The 24,685-nt window shown below is 35.0% G+C and overlaps 1 protein-coding gene and 1 long non-coding RNA gene across 3 annotated transcripts in view; both read right to left on the bottom strand.

Annotated features, from left to right (window-relative positions):
• LOC127849049 (uncharacterized) overlaps window positions 1-12,334 on the bottom strand; it is a 45,479-nt gene extending 33,145 nt beyond the window's left edge. The window contains exons 1-3 of the mRNA XM_052381771.1: window positions 12,311-12,334; window positions 11,375-11,452; window positions 10,933-11,150 (exon numbers count right to left, since the gene is read on the bottom strand). Of these exons, the coding sequence (XP_052237731.1) occupies window positions 10,933-11,150; window positions 11,375-11,452; window positions 12,311-12,334 (320 nt within the window). The remainder of the gene's footprint in view (window positions 1-10,932; window positions 11,151-11,374; window positions 11,453-12,310) is intronic.
• LOC127847760 (uncharacterized) lies at window positions 1,100-4,317 on the bottom strand. Of its 2 annotated transcripts, none has more exons than XR_008034158.1 (4): window positions 4,086-4,317; window positions 3,270-3,382; window positions 2,874-2,967; window positions 1,100-2,503 (listed from the first exon to the last, which is right to left on the bottom strand). It is a non-coding gene; the product is annotated as an uncharacterized LOC127847760 (long non-coding RNA). The 2 variants fall into 2 exon arrangements; XR_008034159.1 differs by having other exon boundaries at window positions 3,274-3,382.
• Window positions 12,335-24,685: the final 12,351 nt, after the last annotated feature.

The following is a 24,685-nucleotide window of genomic DNA, read 5'->3' as shown; positions in this document are numbered from 1 at the left end:
CAAAACAACTGTCATTAGAAGGGATGACAGCCTTTTATGCCCCCATGGTGAATATAATTTTATTTAGCTATTTTCCGTTAGTTAATACACTTTATCTAGACCTCTGAATACAGTTATCACAGTTCATATTTCGTTTTTATGAAGACCAGTTTTGTTTAAACCATTCTTTTCAATACAGTTTATTCACGAAATTCATCTAAAACAACACATTTTTAATTCAAATAAACACATATTCACAAAAATATATATCAGTTATTATAAACACATCCCAGGGCCTCGCTGTGACGTCATCAAAATCGGTGCACGATCTTATAGGGTAATTCTGTGTGACGCAGACTACGATGTTCATGAATGTTGAAAAGGTACGTAACTCCATTATTATTATCTGTCAACCAACTTATTTCACTCGTTATTTGTTAAACAAAAGATAAATCATAAAGTACATATCAAGTTTAGTTATTGTCTAATGATTTTTCATGAAAAATATGCCTTTGAAGTTTAAGGTGCACGAACTTATAGGTTTAGAGGCTATACCATGTTTTGTCAAATGGCAGTCATATGACTTATGAATGAAATTGTGAACTTTTGCATACAAAACCGATGCATTATCCCATGGTCTTATTAACAAAGACAATTGGGTGTAAAGTGTTCAAAAGTTTTGCATTAAGTAAAGTACATAAAAATCCATCAATTGCAAACCGATCAACCATATCTTACCTTTTAACCCGCTATTTTCCACATAACACACAATAACTATAGTAATTTGTGCGTAGAGTACCATGTGCTATTGTATGACGTCAACGGATGTCGCTCATGTATCAAACAAAGGCAAAACAAAAAATGCGTCGAATTGGGGCAGCGTCGATTCGGGTCACTCAACGATATATGTGACCAAAGCTGGGAAAATCAGTCTTGTGTTCAAAAAATTACATTTTGACTTTTTTGGCAATTTTGGATTTTCTGAACATTGTAGTTCACAAAAATGATATAGATTTTTTATTTATCACATTCAAAACTAATTTTATGACCTTCCAAAGTGACCAACCCTACATTTTACCGTGACGAAAAGTTATCATTTAATACAAAAAAACAACGAAAATTTTCAAACAACAAGCACATTGTTTTATTAAAACAATAATCTTTCCTTTAGTCAAATGCATATTTATAGTGCAATAAACTGACAACAGCATCATGGACATTTAAAATGTACCATTTGTGTTGCTATGGTAACTAATCTACATGTTAATAATCACCAGAGCACACAATCACGCCTTTTATTAATCTATGAATTGTATTTTCAATCAAGTGTTTGTTTAAAGGCAAACACAACATTACTTTCACTGTTTTGTAACTAGTTAAACAATAACAATCAATAATGTGTGTGTTCCATGAACAATTTCCTTTTTTTATTCAGTTACATATGTATTTAAGTATAATGTAACCTCAAACACAACAGAATGGAAAAACACAGCATTGAAAAGTGTTGGTTGAAAGTACACTTGGATACTAAATGTTTCAGTAAATGAAATAATCATTATTTATCATTATTTCTGATAGAGAAATATAGACAAAATAAACAATAACGTAAACATAAAAATTGTTTGTTTTTGTTACTATGGAAACAATGTAGCAAACAAACAAAAATATAGGATTTTCATTGTAAAACATAAATAAATACAATATTCACACTGATTTTTTCCCAGTTTTTCTGATAGGCAGTCTGTGTCCATAAGGTAAAAACAATTGCATGGTTAGATCTACATGGAAAAAATGATTTTCGTTTTGTAAATATGAGATATAAAAAACTTGAAAACAAGCTTGTGCAATTAAGACAAACATTTGCATTGAACATTTCAAAACCTGTATCAACTGACACATTTAGCAATCGTATACATGTTTTAGCTTTCCTAGGAATAGAGGATTTTTTGCATTGTTTGTGGGAAAATATATCACCCAATACCTTGGCCAAAATAAACACTGATACATGATGTATGTAATTGTTGTGGCACCATCAGAGAAGATCAGATGCGCATCTTAATGCATCTTCTTTTTTGGGGGGCACAGTGTTTTTTGTTGCTCACCAGTAGCGCGTTTCGGACATGTCAAGTTTTTGGTTCATCTATGCGACAGAATTCACGAATGTTTTCAAATAAATACCACTGATGGTCCAGATCAAGCCCTTTTGCAAACATTTCATATGGCAGGTTGTCACAGCTCACATTAACATTCACTTTCGAGACCTTTCGGAGAGTGATTTTGACTACTGGTAAGTCACTAAATTCCCTGCATTCCACAACACCGGGATGCTCCGCTGACACATAGAAATAGATGAAATTTGGTGACATTCTTTATGTGGTGAAACAATGTGGTAAGGTAATCCTTCCTGTCTTAGATAACAACAGGCTTGGAAGAGTCCCCCACAAGCTGGGGAATGTTGTGGCCCGTCCTTGACGATAACCCCACAGACACATCGACATCAGACAACATTTCTGCATTGAAGTTTCTGTATCAAGATTACCATTTAATTAAGAAACAATTGCAAAATATAGTTTTCCTACTATCAAATTATTATTTTGTTGTTGTTGTTTTTGTAATAGAAAACTACAAAGTTTGAAGGATGATTTTGCATGGGATTTTGTTTGCCATATCAAGAATTTCATACCAATAAAACAGCTGAAACTATTGAAATGAATATTTATTTTCCTGTTACAAGAGTTAGACATAAAGTACCTACACACTATTTTTAATTATTTTATGTTTTATTATTTTTATATTTTAGACTATTCAACTGGATAGACCTATGGAAATGCAAACAAGATTTATCAAGAAGGATCATGCAGGTCACAATCACCATACTGTGATAAGGAATTTACCTCCACTTTGACTTTCAGATGCCAAAGTGCCAATCTGGTGTAAACTTTGTATGTCTTATCAACATAAAGCTTAGTGTGATGATTCTGTGTAAACCTGAAATGTTAAAAAATAATTATTAAAAAAGGTCAGGCTACAATTTAGAATATGTATTTTGTAGTAATTGACTGACTAAAAAATGTTGACTCATTTCAATATATTATTTTAAGAGAATTTTCCTTTTGGGATTGATACCAGAGTAATTTGTTTGTTAACATATTTACTACATATCAACATGCTTTACCATTTTGCAATTGCATTACTGCAAACAAATATTTTTAACAACAGGTTTAGCTAAATTAATTTCTCAACATTAAAAAAAGCTATCAGAAACACAATAACTAAGGGCTTGTAATTACCTACAAGAACTCTCCACAGAAGGCACCAGATGACTATGTTGTTTTTATTTTGGCCGCAACAGTTGTCACACTGATAGTGAGAATGCTGTTCTCCAACACCGTAACTTCCCAACCTGTAGAATATCAAATTATTGGTTATTTATCTACATAACACTTTTTTTATAATAATAATTATTAATTTAATTTGTGCTTAAACATTTTAAAAAAGTCAACCTTAAATTTGTTTTGTTTATCAGCTTCTGCCACATGAAGTTCAGACTTTTCAATAAACGCAGTATCTGATGTTTTTTTTGACAGCTTCTATATCAATATCAATATCAGACTCATCATGGTTTGACTCAAGGTCACTTTCATCACAGGAGTTTGAAATTCTATCAATATAGCTAATCTAATGGCTAAATAAAAAAAATACTCTTATATAGTATAAAGACTAGTCTTAAACTATATAGGGGTATATTTTTTTATTAAGCCATTAGATTAGCTATATTGATAGAATTTCAAACTCCTGTGCTTTCATAATCATCTACCACATCAAACAAATCTTGAGTAGCGGGGTGAGAAGTTTCAAAATAAAGTTCATTTACATTCGATAAATCATTTAAATTTAAAAACGAAGTGTCCTGGTCTTGTGAAATTTCACATTGAATAGTGTTGGTGTTAATAAATTTAGACATGATATTTTAAAGTCAAATTTAAATCTTCCACCATTTCATGTAAACAATTCAGTTGCTATCGTACAGTTTACTTCCGGGTCAAACTTGCGAGTCGCGAAAATTAATCACAAAGCCAAAATACACATATGTATATTTCACTTACCTATTTTAAGCATGTGGAAATATCATTTCCGAACAATCTTCAATTGAAGACATCCATAAGTACACGATGTCATTTTGATTTACAGCGTTTAATAGCCATTGAAAATGAACACTACGAGACAGGTTGCGCTACCTGTGAACTGCTCAAACGAAACAGTGTCTTTCAAGGGGAATAATTTGAATTAAATATGCGGATTACAAACCACCAATTGTGCCAGTGTTTAAAGGACATATTCATGCTATATTGTGGAAATTTTCAAAGCAAGTCATAAATTGTGAGCCGAGAAATTGTATGAAAAAGACGAAATATCCAGCGCATTTTCGTACAAGATTTTTATCTCGCGATTTCCCGAAATAAACGTCAGCGTATACAAGACTGATTTTCGCTGACGACGTCACATATCCTCCAATTACCGTAAGTCGACCGGTTAAGGAAACAAGTAAAAGAATTTCTGAATTTACGCAACAAAATGCAGCAATATACTATTTACCTTCAGAGATTTATTTAATACCCGTTAAATCAATGTAAAAAATGATTATTTACAGCATGTTTTACTACGCAAAGCCGATAGTTTCATACACACTACAAGAACATTAACTCCGCGCGTTGTTTACCTTAAGTCGATTCGTCACATCCGGGAAAGGGACAGCACTCTAGTGGTAATGGATTAGGCCAACTAAACTTAAAACTTCGCTTCTCTGAACAATTTTAACACGAACTAAAACAGTAAATATATATTAAATATGTTTTAAATATTTTATAAATACAATTGAACAAGTTTCTTTCACTTTTCTTAAGAACAATTGTCACTCTTCTTTAGCACAGCATGGGCACATAAATGTTGCACCTCTTCTGATTACTTTAATTTCTGTACAAAATGACAGGTGTACCCAGTGGTTGCAGGCTCTATTGTCACACTGTGCCCATTTTACAAAAATTATTGAAGCACTGTGCCTGACAGCTTCAGGGGAAAATCGTTTGCACTGGCAACACAAGTCCTCTTCATTTTCAGTGTCACTACTGTCAGAAATGGTGTTCACTTTAGAGGGACCAGGCTGGGGAGATGAATTGTGGGCCTCATTACTGGTAGCTTTCTTAGTTTTGTTTGGTTTATTCTTGTTTTGTTTATCTGTATGTTCCGTCATTTGTTTCAAGACCTCGCCTGATATTTCTTTACCGGCCACTATTTTGCTCATTGTATTTCTAGCTTTAGCCAAATTTCCACTTTTTTTTTTCTTTAATGTTCTTTCTTTCTGTGCAAACATGTCTACACCATCAACTTGTATCCCACCTTCAACAGTTTTCTGGCTGTCTGAAGTTTCTGTCTCGGTGTGCTGAAACACTTCAGCTGGGATAAGACATTGGCTGGGGACAGCGTCTTCATTAAACGGGTATATGCCTGCACGGCGAAATGATGAAGTAAGGTTTTCAGCAGACATTGACTTCATGTATGCCTTTGATGCGACCTCACACACATTGTAGCGTGTAATGACAGCTGATGTTTGGCGCATTAGTCGATGGCAGAGGCTGTCATACATCTTCTGGAACGGTCCAAAGCAGCCGATATCTAAAGGTTGAAGGATATGGCTGCAATGAGGGGGAAGGACAAATATGATAATGTTGTGTTCCAGAGCCCATTCTGTCAAACCAACTGACACATGTGATTTGTGGCCATCAAGTATCAGTAGTTTCTTCTGGTCACTAGATCCTGGGGTGAACTTCAGGAAATGCTGCTCTAAGTAGGAGCGAAAAACGCAACCATTGGACCATCCGGTCTCGCTTACTGTACCATTAGAGCCTGGAGCTGCACCATTCAACAAGTCAGGTTTCATTCGTTGGCCTGGGAAAATGTAAAATGGGGGTATAGCTTGACCTGCTGCATTACCGCATCCAATTATTGTGATTGTCTGTCCTTTTCCAGAAGTGACAGATGAAGGACAGTAATCAGCACCGGCTACGATGAATGGTGGTTTGTGATTAACTGTTACGCCTTTTTCATCAATGTTGTAGATCAGGTGGGGCTTATCAGTCATTTTATATTTTGTTAATGTTTCTTTGAGGTTGTGATAAAAATTCGAGATGGTCTCCCTTGAGGCCATTTTAGCTCGAGCATGATCAAGGGCTCTTGGTTTGAGAACTTTGAGTTCTGGCCAGCGCTTTAAAAACCCATAAATCCACTTTAGAGACAGGGGGTTATCCTTCGTTCTTTTACCCAACTGAACAGCGTAGTCAGATGCAATGTCTATACACTCTTTCCTGGTATACCCATAGCCATATTCAGCCATTTTTTTGAAATGTTCAACCAATTTTTTTTCTTCTTCATAGACAAACAAAGGCAAAGCTCCTGCAGACATAATGTTAACATCGACCCTTCCAGCAGTTCTATCTCTTAGAGTGGTTTTTGGGACGTTGAACAAGGCAGCCGCTTTTCTTATAGAGACACCATCTTTTTTTACTAGCTTGTAAGCATTTGATAAAGCTGTTGGGGAGTACAATCTGTGTTTCTTTGTCTGTTTAAGTCGTTTTGGATAAGCCTTAAAAGAAAAAAAGTAAAAAAAGATCACCATTATGAAGAGGTCTGAAAACCAACTTAATTAAAAAAGCTTTGCCTTAAATTTACTACGATTTACTACTATTTCCGATATGAAGCGCTGTCAATGAAAGTGTTATGTTAAGATCGTCTGCTACACATTTCAATTTTTGAGGGAATTTAATAAAGAGGACCAATAAAAGGTATGGGATATAGATAAATTTGTGTAATTTTAGTTAAATTTTTATTTTGAAATGCAATTTTACCTGTTTTTTCCTCATTTTGTTTTTATTTGTTTTTGTTTATAAGCGTAGTTATGTCACTTCATCAAAATACTCGGAGCGCTTGCGTGTGACGTCATCCAAATGGCCGCGTTCTTAATGTAAACAAAGTGGTCGAAATTAGGTCATGGTCGACTTACGGTAATCGTACGATATATAGATAGATAGACATCACTGACAACCAAGGCCTGAGGTTTAAAAGAGATCTTAGCCAGAGTTGATCATGTATCTATGGACATAAGTCCACAGGTATGTAATGAACATCAAAGAAATTATAATTACACTTCAACACCGTTATTTCGAAGTCGTCGGGACCGTTAAAAAAACTTCGGATTAACGATAATTCGAAATAAACATTTGACAGACGACTTCTTTGATTCTGTAATAATAAAACGTTGTGGAATTCGCATGGTTCGGTTACACGCTACTATTAATAATTGTTTTACTTAAAAACGTAAACTAGTCAGATTGCAATAGATTTCTACTTGTAACGAAGGAATTAAACGATTCTTGTTCTTCTTTTTATGTTTTCTCAAAGTACAGAACATATTAAATATAATGAATGTGCGCTAATTATCAGAACATATAAAATATAACGAACAGCACAAATTATCAGACCATATAAAATATAATGAATGACACAAATTGTCATAGATCCTATGTAAATACAGATGAGTACAATTTCGGATATGAATTAACATTTTTTGTAAATAAGAATCGATGTCTCTCTGAACACTGGCCTTAGAAGCACTAAACTGGACGCGTGTAACATATTTCCCCAATTTGTCAAGGACATTGAAGAACTCACTTCCGAAGTTCTGTCCGTGTTTTGCTCGCAGAAGGTAGAGTTTATATAAGATGAATTTCATTGGACCACATTTACTCAGACCTAACGTAACACGTTTATTTGTTACTAAATAATGCAAAACTACATAAATAGTAATTATCGGCTTTTGACGACATTATAACATTAACACGCTACGCGCAGACGACAAAGGTGTAAATATCAGCTTCTGACGCGCCACGCCCAGACGACAAAGGTGTGAAATTATGTTCAGCTTTTTGCAGCTTTGACTTCGGATTAAAGACTGATGATTAGATGCAAATTATATGTTGGGACCGACAAAATCACTTTGAATTTACGATTTTTTCAGTTTGACGAAGTTCGGATTAACAATGAAATTTTACATTAAACAAAGAAGAACCAAAATAGGGACCGGAAAATACTTCGAAATAACGGTGACATCGGATTATCGGCGTTCGAAATAACGGTGTTGAAGTGTGTATCATTAAAAAAAAAACTTTGACAAATCAATCATTTGGGTTATAAATAATCAAAATAATACATCTGTACAGTAACTGTGAAAAGAACTTCCATTCTTGGTAAGGAAATATATGTGTCTTGTTCTGAGAAAACTGGGCTTAATTCATGTGCGCAAAGTGTCGTCCCAGATTAGCCTGTGCAGTCCGCACAGGCTAATCAGGGACGAAACTTTCCGCTTTAATGGTATTTTTAGTTTCAAGAAAGTCCCTCCTTACCGAAAATCAAGTTTAGGCGGAAAGAGTCGTCCCAGATTAGCCTGTGCGGACTGCACAGGCTAATCCGGGACGACACTTTACGCACATGCATAATGCCCAGCTTTCACAGAACAAGACACATATAAAATGAGATTAATAGTTATATAAATAACTTCCCTTGAAAATAATTGTCTGTAACAAATCTCTATTTTTAGTAGCAAATAATTAAAGGCACTGCCGTGACCGTAGATTCACCACTCAAAATGTGCAGCCTCATGAGATACACATGCATGCCAAATATATAAAGTGGTTATGTTCAATATTGAATGATTTTCTCCCTTTTTAAAGCTTATTACTTCCGTTAAATCTGTATTTTTTACCGTAGACCGTTAAGGATGACCTTGACCTTGTTCTTTTACCACAATGTGTTAATTAGATACATTTTATGTTGTGAACATTATTAATAGGAAAGTTCATCAAAAATTAGACTATGTTTACAAAAATTATATTCACCAGAGCTTTGTTTTCATAAGTTGAAATGTGTATACCCCCCATATCAGAACTTTTCCTGCTTTAAAAATGCAGTAAAACAAACCCAATCCCAGAGCAAACGGACCTGATCCACAACCAAACTTGCATTTTCTTTCCAATTTCCAAGAAAATAAAATTATTTTATAGAAAGAATTGTCTTATAATTGTTATAGCTTAATTATATATCATTCTTTAGATGTCCCCTGTGTTTCTTAGAGCCCGGCATGATTTGCCAAGAACACTTCGTCTCAGTTGAATGTCTCATGCAAAAGGCGAGTTAGTTGGTGAGGGATGAGTGGGGATCAAGCCATCCACATAAAAGTTTTGGCACCAGTATCTCAGCACTATACTACTGACCAACTCAATTCCTCAATACACAAGGGTGTGAGTAGACGAGTCTAGCCTCCTCGCCGGGTGCCCTTTGCGTAGTGGATATAGTGTCCGCCTAGCAATGGGAGGAGCATTCTTAAGATCTCCCCCATAGACACCAAGTACTGATTCTAGTCCCAGGTAATGGACTCGAGAGCGTTTCAAATAAGCCTTAGGCTTTCAATGAAATTGAGCTTAAATAAATAGGTTTTATCTGATAACCTCCTCAAGTTATCAGGGCTATAGATAACAAGTGTATTTGCGTTATTACGCAATTAAAATAACCAAAAACGTAATTAAATTCAAAATAAAGCGTACACAAACGCAAATACAAATTTAATAATGTTATTCCCGAAAAAAACTTGTGTCACAAAACGCAATTTTACGAACACCGGGCATATTTTATAGACTTGTTATTTTCCTTACAAAAATGTACCAGATAGTTTATATGCCGTCCTATGAAGAAAAGAAGACAGTCTTTCCAGCGGTTATGAATCTTTGGGGTATTATTGTAATTATTCGTAGACCCGTACGATGTCTACTTTCATTTTCAAGATATTCACTATTCAACTCAAAATGACACGAAAACAGGGTGCATCACTTTGAACAGCCATAACTTCATCAATTGTGCAGCGATTTTCAAGAACTCTGTCTTATTCTGCGCAAGAATGAATGAAATTTGATCAGTAATTGTTTGTTGTTATGTAACGGTACCTTTTTTGAATTCCATTTGTATGAATAATATAGTATCCTTTGTAGATTTTTATTATATCATATATGGCATTCCATAAATTACCCAATTGAGTTTTAAAAAACGGGGTTGAAAAACCCAATTAAGTTCAAAAGAAGAGGGTGAACGTTTTTGCTTAAACTCTATTGAATTTACAAAAACCCTATTGTTGTCAAAAACAGGGGGTCAATTAACCAATATACCCCACAAGTTATCGATAGCCCTGAGTTATGGACGGTAAATTTCAATATTGCATACAAATTAAGGACTGATACATGCGCTCGAGTTATCTATGCTCCAGTTAATAGTGGTCATTTCTTATCGAAGCATACAATTTAATGATTTCAAAGGGCCAATGAGCTTCGTTTGAGTTAACATAGTTTGCGGGTTGTCTATGCTCAAGATAAATTAAACTGATGAAAATGTTCTACATTTTCATTCCATCTTGTCATTAACTAACCCGTAAATTAAATTTACAACTAAGTACAAATGCTTTTACAGGCTGATATGTAAGAAGCATGTTAAATGAAGGAGGAGGGGCTACAATTACAATAAAACACTTTTTTTAAAAGAACTACTAATAAATTTGTAGTACAAAAAATACAGAACACTAGGCTCCAACTGACAAATATATGACTTTCGTCACCTTTGTGTGCCATAGTGTAACAACTTTTGCTACTTTTTAGCTTACATGTACTAAGAGCCGTATACATACGATTTTAACAGCGTGAAACCAATCACTGTTACGACATTGGGCAACATACATGTAGACTTAAATTTTCAACACATAGTTTGATATGAAGTGTTTAAAATATCTCATTATAACAATGGCAGTAAGAAGTTAGAGTCCTCGTATAGTGGAATCATGTAACAATAGTGTAGCCCTACCAATTGGAAATTGTTTCCTTAGCAACTGTCGTTTCCAATGCTCCAGCAGGTCCCACACCGTACGAGGAAACAATGACTGGATAGTTATATGCTGTGCATGGGTGTGAGGCAATCGATGAGGTGGACTGGGATTCCATGGCAACGGGCTGTGTTTTCATGGTAACGCATTGTCCCCCAATGGGAAGGCTTGAAGACAAGCTCACCATCAACTCAGCCGCCTGAAACTTTCCAGAAAATGACTAAGTTAAATTTACCAATTTCAAATTCACATGAAAATGAAATCATTTTTCAATTTGTTTTCTTTATTTTTACCTTGAAATAATAAATTGTATTTCTTCTTATTATTTTTTACCTTTTGTAACACATCTTTATTTACCTGCGAAACATAAAGAATGAATGAGTGTAAGTGACAACATTTCTACTGGCATACAAAGAAGAGTACCTGGAGTTGCCTGTCATTCGCATCACTATGAGAGGTAAGTATCAACTCTTCCCCTTCAACATTCGGGTAGACAGGCTCCTGAAGTGATAACAAAAGAATATAATTATAATGTTTTTACTTAAAATTAAACAACAACTCACAATACGCACATTCTGTTGATACTTAACTGCCGCTCTTAAGACAACTGGGTTTAAAGAATGTACTTAAAGTGTTCTCCCAGATTTGCCTGTGCTGTCTGAACAGGCCAACCAGGGACAACATTTTCCTCCTAAACTATGTCTTTGCTTAAAACAGACTACCTTTAAAATAAAAAATCCATATAAGCAGAAAGGGTTGTCCCTGATTGCACAGGCTTATCTGGGATTACACTTAACGCACATGCATTAAGACCAGTTTTCCCAGAACCATGTTCAAAACAACACAAGAACTGTCCAATATGCATCACCTGTTGGACATATCATATAAGGATTCAGCTAGTTGGTTTTCTTTTAAATATCATTGTATGATCAAAGGAAGAAGATGTGAAAACCAACTATCTGAATTTTATACTTACTTATCTATTTCATGATTTTTTCACGAAACTGTCTAAATCTGAATTTGGTGTATTAAAAAATCCAGTTTTGTAAGCTGATGTTTATTGCTGTAATCGAATGACTTTTGTTTCACTAAGTTGTCATTATATTAAAACTATGTATTTTGTGCTTGATTGCATCGCAAGACTAAGGCTTAATGATACACTCTGATTTTAGGGGTAGAAGTTCACAGGGCAAATAATAATCATAACTCGGAATTAAACTCTGGCATGTTTACTTAATGTCCACCATTTGGTTGCCACACAATTTCTCGCCTTAGGAGAAGACAGTTACAAGAATTAATTTGTTAATGATTAGGGTGATACTGTAGAATGTTCACTGAACAGGGATCATACATGGTTACCATGTCCCCAAGCTCTTCAGACATCAATGAGACTTGCTGTTATTAATTTTTATTCATTTTTATAGTCAAATGTTGAGGACGTAAGATGTTGAATGGATTACTCTTTAGTTTCTTAACTTCAATTGCAATAGACCTACTTCTGCTCAATTGGTCATTGTTGGCTTGGGTACTTCTTAAAAGTACCCTGGTATTCTTAAGTATACTTTAATGTACCCCGGGTACAGGAAACATACTGAAATGTACCCGGCCAATACAGACTATTCCAGAGTTTTATTAACACCCAAAACACATGTGGTTAAACATTACGAAACAAAGTTCTATTTGAACAAAACATGCTTTTTGAGTATGTTTTGATTATATAGAGGCCATTTTAAAGAATATTGACATATAATTGAACATAAATAATTTGAAAAAAAGAGCCAACAACGACTAATTAAGCGTTCCCAGATATCTATCCATCTATACTGTCTAACTCCCCTTGCGGGTATTATTGACTAAGGTTACCCAGATTAGTTTTAGTATATTTTTCATATATTTTCCATACCCGGGGTACAGTGTAGTATACTTAGTTACCGAGTGTACTTTTAAGTAGTACCTGAGCAAACAATGACCTATAGATCTCTACTTCTCATAACATTCTCAAAATATTTTAAAAATAAGACATCATTTAGAGGACTTGATTCTCTGTGATGGTTGGTTTGTTCCAAACAAAATTTAGACATCAGTTTGACAAAAATCCCAATAGTCTATTGAAATTGTTAATACAATATCGATGTAGGAAACACCCTAAATGAATGCTCTTACAAACCTACCTATAACCAACCAAATAAAGATGCAGTCTTGTGGTAAGTGTTGAGTCCGGTGTGTGATTGTGTTTGTGGGGGTCGGGTGGGGTTGGGTGTTCGTTCGTTATGACCCTGTTTCACTTTTATGTTAAATATGCAACACAAATACCAGCTGACAAATATATGCGGTAAAGTAAATGCACAAATAATTAAAGCTTACATTTATGCAAATTTAGCAACGTTTGTTGTTCAGTCAGTGAATGTTCCTGTTTAAATTTTAAGAAAAAAAAACGTGTCAATTCTAATTACTTTGCGACTCGCATCGATTGAATCATTTAAAGTACATATACAAACAGTATTACTCTAGTGTCTGCAAATGACGCTGCAAAAGGACACACATCTCACCTGGTTCATATGTCCTGCAACAATTGCAAATGGCGAAAGAGTGGAGAGCAAATGGCGGCCAGAGTCTATTCGTACCCGATCTGTTCGTAACTCAGAGTTTTGAAGACAAAATCCTTCGAACCAGAAAAATTGCTTTCAATAACGTTATACCTATACTAATAAAAACGATATATATGATAATGCTGCTGCTGCTGCTGCTGATGATGATGATGATAATATTAACAATAATAATAACAACAATAATAATAAAAAAAATAATAATAATAATAATCATTATTACTATAATAGTAGTAGTAGTAGTAGTAGTAGAAGGAGTAGTAGTAGTAGTAGTAGTAGTAGTAGTAGTAGAAGTGGTAGTAGTAGTAGTAGTAGAAGTAGAAGTAGAAGTAGAAGTAGTAGAAGTAGTAGTAGTAGTAGTAGTAGTAGTAGTAGTAGTAGTAGAAGTAGTAGTAGTAGTAGCAGTAGTAGTAGAAGTAGAAGTAGTAGTAGTAGTAGTAGTAGTAGAAGAAGAAGTAGTAGTAGTAGTAGATGTTGTTGTTGTAATAGTTGTAGTAGTAGTAATAGTAGTAGTAGTAGTAGTAGTAGTAATAGTAGTAATAGTAGTAGTAGAAGTAGCAGTAGTAGTAGTAGTAGTAGTAGTAGTAGTAGCAGTGTAGTAGTAGTAGTAGTAGTAGTAGTAGTAGTGTAGTAGTAGTAGTAGTAGTAGTAGTAGTAGAAGTAGTAGTGGTAGTAGTAGTAGTAGTAGTAGTAGTAGTAGTAGTAGTAGTAGTAGTAGTAGTAGTAGTAGTAGTAGTAGTAGTAGTAGTAGTAGTAGTAGTGGTAGTAGTAGAAGACGAAGGAGTAGTAGTAGTTGTAGTAGAAGTAGTAGTCGTAGTAGTCGTAGTAGTAGTAGTAGTAGTAGTAGTAGTAGTAGTAGTAGTAGTAGTAGTAGTAGTAGTAGTAGTAGTAGTAGTAGTAGTAGTAGTAGCAGTAGTAATTTGTTTTGTGTTGTTGTTGTTTTCGTTCTTCTTCAACACCTTCATAATCAATAACAGCTTTATGGAAAGCATTAATTTTATTCCAGTTAGATCGGCTGCTCAAACTAAGTTTCGACTTTTTTTACCCGCAGCTTAGAAATGTATCAATTTGCATCATTTAACTTTCTGGTCGTGATAAAAAACTTGCTTTTATATAATTAATTCTGCATATACGCCCGCAGCCACGATGTTACTTAGGTAACCATTAATGTTCCACATCATTTATATTTCAAACACGCAGGTCACATTCGTTAAATCAAATTCATAATCATATAAAACGCTAATTAACTTCTTACATACAATGTTTGCAATTCTAATATTAAGTTAGACATACATGCAGAATCATGGTCACTACATATATTTCATACAAGTTTGTTTGGTCTAGCTTGAGTATGGTAGGACATGAAACTCAACAGGCTCATTATTATTATCGTCCGAGATGTGAGAACATACACAAATGTCGCCCCTTCAACAAAAGGCTCGCCGAGAACGTTATACGCAGACGAGGACAAATACCACGTCCCAGTAGTCTTAAAAGATAAAAACGGGCGAACGAACGAATGAACACGAAAGCTATAAAGACAAAAAAAAAACAGCAACGCACAAAAACCACAAAAAGCTTATTACTAATGTTTTATTGTTTCTGTATACGTGCTTATTAGGGTTGCCTGTGGAGTAAATCAAGTAGGCGCTGAAGGTTCGTACTAAGCGTACAATAAAACTTTTCATTCACACCACATACTAATATTAAATCTTATTATTTTTTTCAGATGTACCCTTAAATTTCATCAATTAAGTGTGAAAGGACTTAAACGTTATAGTTTGGATCTCTCTGAGACAAATAAATATGTCAATCAGGCGAAAATGACAGAGATAACACGAACCGTATGTCAAGTATGTTATAAGCACACAAGCATGTCATAAATCGGCCGCATTATAAACGCAACACAATTATTTAATTGTTGTTATCAATCATGCATTTTTTAATTGTCGCTATATGACGCACGCCGAATGTCAATGACAGAGCCATCTTTCGTATCAACGTGAAAGTTACATCTATGACAGCCTGGTTGAGCCACAACAACAATTAGTAAGTGTGTTGGTCGCAATCTAGTTAAAGTAAACTCATTTTCCCCACAAACCGGACTGGCGTTCAAAGTGAGTTTTTACAGCGACCAATATGTGGAATATATACGCCTAGGGCGCGATGGGGTCGTCGTGAGAACGCTCGAAGTGTCGTCCAAACGCCGAGAACGCCAAAAGAGGTAACGTTACGGCGACTACTTTTAAAATGTTCAAACTAAACGCAGAGGTACGGCGTTTTAATGGCTTTCTGGTTATAATGCCTTATAACCTTCATGTAGGAGCTATTAACGCATCATCATCGAGAAGAACGAGGTAAGTGGTGCGGTCGTGCTAAAGTCGGCATGGACAGGCAGATATTGTTCATAGATGATCGCAACGTCGCGCAGAGTTTTGACTGGAACCAGCAAGCAGCATCAACGTCCGAGATACGTAGTGTGGTCGTGCTAGAATCGGAATGGACAAACAGATATTGTTCATAGACGATCGCATAGAGATTTGACTGGACCCAGCATAGCTGGATCAAATCCTTGCATTCATAACCAACTGCGTGATGATAGCCTATCCAATAGGTACAATCATTTAACCGTTGTTATTTTTACATTTTTTAATTAAGATACTTTGTTTATTATGAACCTTAACTTTTAAACTTTAGGCCTACACAAGATTTTCAATCAGAAGAGCTGCCATTTAAACGAATAATACAATAAAAGCATAACTTGTCGCCCCTGATTAGCCTGCGCGGACTACAAATGCCAATCTGAGATAATACTTTCCGCATATGCGGTAAGCACTGCTTTCCCAGAACGCGGCTTAAATGGTTTATTTTTAGTGTTGCAGTTTATGTTGGCAGGCTAGTACGAGACCGTAACGGTATTCCGTACACCATGATGTCTCGATTCATTGCCGACTGCATCTAACATTAATGAAGAAACAGGCAAAGCAAATTTTGATTGATGGTGTAACACAGATCCCATTACCTGCAAACTACAAACAAAGGCACAACATGTTTGTGTCTGGTCACAAATCTCAAAATGACGGACGGACTGACGGTCGGTCGTTCAGTCGGTCGGTCGGGAGAGAACTATTAGTTTTTAATTTCTTTAAATACTCCTACAACAGGTAACTATATCAGTCACACGTGAAATCTTGAAGGATTATCAAAATGCATTTATTTTGCAATTCAATGAAAATCAGTTACAATGAAAATACGAAAAAAAAAAACTAATATAAGCAAGGTTTATAAAAAAGAATCGAAAAATACATCTCGAGAAGTACCCTTTCATTTGTTTCAGCACGGCCGGTATAAATTGTGATACGCAGAAAATTACGTCATGTTTTGTTTAGATGACTTCATTTGTGTCTGGCAACCTCTGCCCTTTGCTTTACGTGCTTTCTAGAAAATGATTTTTTTTAAAGACAATGATCCTTTAATAGATGAACAGGTGAGTTTTGAATACAGATAAGTTAGTTTGTTCGTCATTAAAACACGAACCATACGCACAGTTTCGCAGATCGTGTTAAGATTTTTTAGCCTCTCTAAATACATGTAGATGTGTTGTATATGAATCGTTCCTCAGCACGTAGTTTTAATGGCGGCTTTGATCACGCGGTTTGTAATTGTGGCAGTAATCACGTGGTTTGTAATCGCGATAGTAATCACGTGGTTTGTGTATATTTTATAAGCTTCTTCTTTGCGGAGGTTTTTTTATTGAGTAAAATTTGAAATTTGAAGATGTAAAACTGCATGCATTGTCGGAGTTAAAATAATATATACATGTACTAAAAATGTTTTGCACGTAAATGCAATGACCACAGAAGATAAAATGGAAACATGAATAAAAAAAGACAAAAACAACAAAAACAAGATTTGAACAACTTTTAAGGGAAGGTCCATGAAACAATCATTCTATTGTTTCCTCCTAATGAAACAGGTACTGCTAGGCACAACGTTAGTATGATCAATTATAAACCGACACATTTGACAATAAAAAACAAATAAAAAATAGCGTTGTACCAAGGCGATGCTGACACCAAAAGTCGAAGATATTTTAAAGGATTGTGCCGCACATTTAATTTTATTTTGTTTACAATATGCAATTGCATTTTCATAAATGTAAAATCTATGTGTTTGTGAAACTTTCACAACAGATTACACATGGAAACAATGGATGAGGTTCATGCATCAGTCGCATCTTAAGTTGGAGTCTCCCTTCATTATATGTTTCGGCGCTGTCCACGACTCCACGGAGGTGCGCCGGACAAGGGTGATCAAATCTCGACCAGTGACTGATGAGCTGTCAACTGCTGTTCTATCATCTGCCATAGCTATTTGTAGGCTGATTCTGCTTGCCTGAAGACATCTGCTATCGCCCGTCTCCTTGCCATTTCAATGATGTAAAGTACTCACTAGGCCGTCCAGAGTGACTTCCCGGCAACGACCCGAGAGTCGATTCGACAAAGAGGTTCCAGGTCTTCCACCCTTGTGTTCGACACTCATCAGGTATATGCTTGTATTTGGCCTTCTTTTTCTCGTTTCTTTCTAGATTCGTTCTTCCCATTGTACTGTCAGTTTCCAGAAGCACGTGCTTCTTTGTTCCTCTCGACAGCAATAGCACGTCAGGAAGTAGAGTGGTTGTGGAGATGTCTGGCGGGAATCTCGGCTGCTTCCTCAGATTGTCCATTAAGTTCCAGTCTATCGCTGAACCTATGATGCCTGCATGTGTAGACCTGTTTTTACTTAGTGCTGATCCTCCATATTTTACGACATTGATGAAGGTTGGCCTTGTCTGCATTGTTGGCTTCTTCTTTTATACCACATCAAGGTTTGCTAGCCTACCACATCACCTGCATATGTACGGGTTGTGACTGTTAATAAAATGTGATGTGAGGTGAGTCTGATATCGCGTAAGAACAAGCTATTATTTTGTTTACTTTTTAAAGACATTCCTTCAAAAATAATTCAAGTTGAGTGACTTCCGAATTGTTAAACATTGCAGACAAACTTGATAATCTCACCCATGCCCAATGAGTTAATACTTGCTATCGATATGGAGTATAAAAATAATTTAAAAAATAAGGTCAGCGTCCATAATTTAACTGCGCACATGTGGCATAATATAATCACATAATATAATATGTAGGTAGTGAACGTACAAGAAGAAAGGGGTTGGCTTTTCTGGTATGAAATACGTGGAATCCCCAGATCTCCATTGAAGGGCAACACTTGTTATTGCAAAAAAGAAGAGTCTTAAGATGAACTTACAGGTTTCAAAAATATAAAACAACATAGCTTATTAAAGTAGGATTTTAATCTTATAATCAAAATAATATTTTAATCAGCTATAATATTCGACACTTCATAATTCGCTAATCAAAGACATACGCCATTTGCATTCCTCGGAGGTAGAGCTAGTTTAAAATATTTGACTGAAAAAACAAACGACCAAGTACCAAAGATATTATTATAATTAATGTCAGTGCCTTTAAGTAATTGTTCAATGTGAGTTTCATAACGCCACATTAATGCAAAAAGGTACCTTTTTGCACCAAGTGGGCGATACATTTCAGGGTCAGTCTAAATTTAGTTATTTAATCGATACATTAAAAGTGCGTTTGCTTTTAATTTGAACTTAACAGAAAATTAAAATAACAAAGAGTTTACCTCACTTTGGTTAGTGGACCTTAATGTTTCGTGTTAATCTTTACAACAGTATTGTACTTATAAAAACATGAAAATTCAAAACTGTGTGGAATATGAATCACAAGTAAATGGTGTAAAGGAAAGGTAAACAGAAAATGTTTGAAAAAAATACGTTATAGCGGTAAGTTGGAATGTATTAAAGACACTCCTTGATCCAAAAGTTTGGGATTTTAAAGTGGATGTAAGTGTTTCAGACTCTGATGAATATTTTACATAAGAACCGATTGCATGAAACTAATTAGGTACATAAGAACATGGTCTTGAAAGTGGAGCATGGTGTTCTTGTCATGCGAAAAACTATCTATATGTTTTAAAGACACGACTAACAAAACTCTGACATCAGTGTTACACGACTTTTTGACATACTGTGACATACACGATTTACTTTGTAGATTCATACTGATTTAATATGAAATAAGTGCGCACGACTAGAGTTTGTTGTTACAATCAAAAAGTGTTAAGGGTGTGGTTTTCAGCCTCTTTTTGCCACTGTAAGGCCCAACTGCTTTTCATTGACCTTTCAAAGGAAATGATCCCCGTTTTGATATTTGTTTATGCGTTAAGTACCTTTTTGTTTGTTTTGCACTGTTTGGTGTAGTCAATTTAGCCGCCTTCTTGGCTCAATGCATGTTCGTAAATCGTTGTCCCATTTAAGCCTGTGCATTCCACAGAGACTAATCAGGGACGACACTTTCCACTTTTATGGTAGTTTATAATATTTTGTTCTTAGTTAAAATCCAGTTTAAGCGGAAAGCATTGTTTCTAATTAGCCTGTGCAGACTCCACATGCTAATGTTGGACGACAGTTTACTCACATGCATTAAGCTCCGTTTCCCAGAGCGAGGCTTAATTGATCACTTGCCTTAAATAAATAACGGATAATTAGAAGAATTTCTTTCCCTTCATGTTTGATGAAGTTTCATTTCTGTTTCATTTTAAAATTATAAATAAGATGAGATAGTTGTAAAGGGAAGGTACCAACGGCAGTCATGAGATTTGTAATTGCGGAAGCCACGTGGTTTGTAATGGTGAAATTCACATTGTTTGTAATAGCGACAGTCATGTGGTTTCTTTTTGCGGAAGTCGTGTGGTTTGTAATGACGCCAGTCGCGTGGTTTGTAATTATGGCAATGGTTTGAGCAATTTTCGTAACTAGTCGAATCTATTTTCGGAAGTATTTTATTCAGTACTAAGTAAAACTTGAAAGATGATCTCGTGTACGATTAATGATAACAATTTCCAGACTGGCATTCAGAAACGGTTACTGCGTTATGTTGTCCGGTGAATAAATCAAAGAATCAACCAGAAACAAGCATGCAGAATCAAGCGTGCGCAGAATCTAGTATTGAAAGTGTACGTACACTGTTGATTGCTGTCTTGCATTATAAAACGATGATTGGTCGGTGATGTCAAATGTACAGACAAAATAAACACATATACTATGACGAATAAAATACTTTTGGAATGATTATATGAATGGAGAGAAGAAGATGAAGGAAGCAGCAAAGGTGCTGTAACGGACGGCCTCGAATCGGATCGAAAAGATAAATGGAGCAAACAGCAAATAGAGTTAACAAGAGAAAAAACAACATACATGTATTATTTATCGGTCTACAAAAACAAGTATAAAGATGACGTTGTTTTCCAAACGGTGACTGGGCGGTGGTGTCAGGGAAGGTGCTGAGTATGCAACCTTCCAGTATCTTCCTTGACAACCAACGTCTTCACTGCTTAGCAACCGGTTTCTCCAAGAGATGTAGAACGAAGCAACTATCACTTTCAAGTTTGACAACGTTTTTGATGACCAGCAACAACAATTTGGACGAGCATTGGCTCTCCTATCATCGACAACATTGTAGCCATCTACTGTCTTCGAACTATTAAAGATGACGTTATGCAAACGAGTTGACAAGATAACATTTGAGTAATAAGTTTGTTTTTATTTATGAATAAGTTTCTTCGTAATATTTGAGCTTGATTTACGCGTTTAAGTGGTCGATGATCAACACAAGTCTGTCTATGACATTAAACATACCATGTTCTTTAATATACTAAAAGTTGGTATTTAAAGCCACGGAGACACTTATATGTATTCATTATTACACGTCCCACGGCTTACGCCTTCTCATCATGATAGCCATTTGTGTTATTTTTTAATAAATGCATAACGAACGATCTGTACAAAGTTACAGTACGTAAAAGCCGGTGTATGGCATATTATGACTTGTGATCTCTAAGTGTGACCTTAACCGTTGAGGAAGGGAGACGAACGTTACGCATGACATGTAATCTCTTCATGGTGGTAATTTGTGGTGAATCATTTTAAAATTGCATAATCAATGTTGGACTTGCAGTCCGGTGCTTTATGGCAAAATTTGAGTGTGAGACTCTCGTGACCTTGATTTTTAAAAGAAGGGAGATGTGTGTAACACGCGGCATGCCGTCTCATCATGATGGGCAAGTGTGTACTCCAAACAAGCTGTTTAATGGCCTAAGTCGACAAGTTTACACAAATTCGACCTCTGACCCCTAAGTTTGACATTCACCTTTTAAATATGGAGACAGATGTTTTACGCGACACGTCGTGTACGATGTAGGTTTTTTTGCAAAGTTACAGTTCGGGCCATATTGAACGCACACATGCGCCAACGCACATACACTCGTTAATAGTGATAATAGTGATGTTAAATCGAGCTATCAGCAAGCGGAATCAACTTTTATTTGATTGCTTATGATTTTTTACATCACGGCTACCACTCTCGTTAATTTCTCAGCACTCGGTTTACAATTATTGTTAATTGACCGATCAATAACAATAAATATAATCTTATTTCCGAATACAAACATTTCATTAATTATTCATGCACTCGAGTTAAATGCGATTTGCGGTAATTAATAAGGCAGCTATACAATTTTAAATTCAAGACGTGCATGTTTTGTCCTTGAATGATTATAACTGTGCGACAACATTCCGATACGTATCTATTAATTTTTTATACAATAACACTCGTATACCTTTTAATGATTAAATTCAATGGTGATCGATGTATCATTGTTAACGTCACGTTATGATACCAAAAAAAAAACAACAACAATACAATAACGCTGCAAAAACTTGGCAAATCTATGCAGCTGATTTGCATATAAACGATATTGTGGTGATTTGATTATTATTTGCTAATGACAAGACTATTCTAGCAAAGTCACCAGCTGAATTTCAATTACATAAATATAACTTATATTTATATTGAAATTCTTAGAGGCCTAATTTTAACACTGCAAAATATAAAAATAATGGTAATTCGGAAGAGGGATGGATTAAACGAAAAAAAAAATGTACATTTAATGGTACTGCAATTGAAGTGGTTATTAACTTTAACTATTTAGGAACGCTGTTGAATTATACGATAAATTTTTAATTTATCATGAAAATTTGGTCGGGAAAGCTCTTAAACCAATGCATATTTTCCTGTTTAAATGTAATGACTTTGACATAAAATATTGTGTTCATTGTTTGACTCCTTTGTAGTTCCGATATTAAAGTATGCTTCAGAAGTATGGGGTTTCACAAACCAGATGATATTGAACGCATTCATTTAACATTTTGAAAATGATTGGTACAGGTAAAAATAAATAATTGTTATATTACAATTTATGGTGAATTAGGTAGATATCTATTGTATGCAAACGGGTTTATTAAAATTCTTACTATTGGTGCAAACATCTCCACAATAAAAATTGCATAATGCATTCCACAAGTTACTAGTTTCATGTGACAAATAAATAATGTCTAATGTGTGTAAATTTCTCGAAAAAGGCTTTATTAAAAGAAATACAATCCTTGATACTACTCTTCAATAAACTTCAGTACCTCCTTTATAAAAGTTACGTGTTCTTACCATCGATGTAATTAGTATTTGTATTCTTTAATTACTATGATTTGCTATTTAATGTTATGTTGTTATGCCTAGTTACGTGGCAAAATAAATAGTGGTTTTATGTTTGAATAAAAAGTCTTATCATAAAATGATACATTCAAATATTACATAAATTATAACTAAAATATAAGCAGAGGTTATAATTTGAAGAAATCGAAATATTTCTATATATTTTTGTATTTTAATTTAAAGAAATAAATCAAAATAACCCATTTAGAGCAATAAAGCTACAAGCTAAACGTCAAAAAAGTTTTTATAAATAAACTTTCAAAATATTAAGTTGCATTTAAAATCTATCTAGAAAGCAATGAACCAAGTTTCGCATATTTTTACATTTTATGTGCGTCCACCTTGGACGCCATCTGCGATTTTTATACTCCAAAACTGTACAGCAAAACTAAACATGGTTCCATTTTCGACAGAGCGTAAAACAAGTTAATTTATCGAATATGATGAAATATAGGAAAAATAGCACAAAAGCCTTATAGTTAATAAAGTTAATATGACCGAATTAAGCAAACCTGATCGAAAACTAAGCCTGGAATAAAGAACAGAAAGTTTAGGGTCGGTCGGTTTTACGAAACAATTTGTGTATACAATGTAAAGATGCCAAAGAATTACTTTAAGATGGTTTTACTAACTATAAACAAACACGCACACAACAACATGAAATAATAACATTGTTAAAGGTCATACTTATATTAAAATGTATTTTTGAATACTGTGTTTCGAAAATAACCTTAACACAATAAGACTTTTGGTTAACATACATTGAAGCCATCGACGATTTTTAAGTAGATCGGTAGGAGGTGTAACGGTCAGGAAATGATTTGAAAGTCACAGTTTGTCATAACAGTGATTAAGAATACCCAAGCCCACCCCGGCGGCGCATGTCGTAATATCAAGTAATATTGAATCGAACTTGAAATTAAAATGAAAACGGCGGTGGTAATACAGAAGACGGCCCCATAATCGAATCAATTTGCTTCGAACAAACCACCCTACACACACAGAGGCTGTATGTTTTTTTTGAAAGTGTTCAATTTGTTTAATAATAAATAAATAGACGTATTCTGTACATCATGTTTGATATGTACTCTCATCCTTCCGCGGTAGGCAGCTCTAAACCACTACCGGAATTTGAAACTAGAGTGGAAGTCCCAGCATTAAACGGTCCGCTACCCAACAAAATATAGCATGTTTTGCTTGATAGTCACCGATTTTAAGACCATTGACGCACGTTTGGTATTAAAGGTCTGTCTTTGGATAACTATTTGTTTATTTTACAGGCTAGCAGGCAGTAAACAGATGAATTCATGCGCGACGTTCGCGGATTCTGCAAATTGTTATTTATATACGAAAGAAGCGCATACAATTAAAATGATATAAATGTTTTATGTCAATATCAACGTATATATGCTTATATAAATAAACTATAAATAGAC

The sequence above is a fragment of the Dreissena polymorpha genome, chromosome 10, assembly GCF_020536995.1.
Source record: "Dreissena polymorpha isolate Duluth1 chromosome 10, UMN_Dpol_1.0, whole genome shotgun sequence".
Lineage (NCBI taxonomy): Eukaryota > Metazoa > Mollusca > Bivalvia > Myida > Dreissenidae > Dreissena > Dreissena polymorpha.
This window is presented reverse-complemented; position numbering and strand designations above follow the sequence as displayed.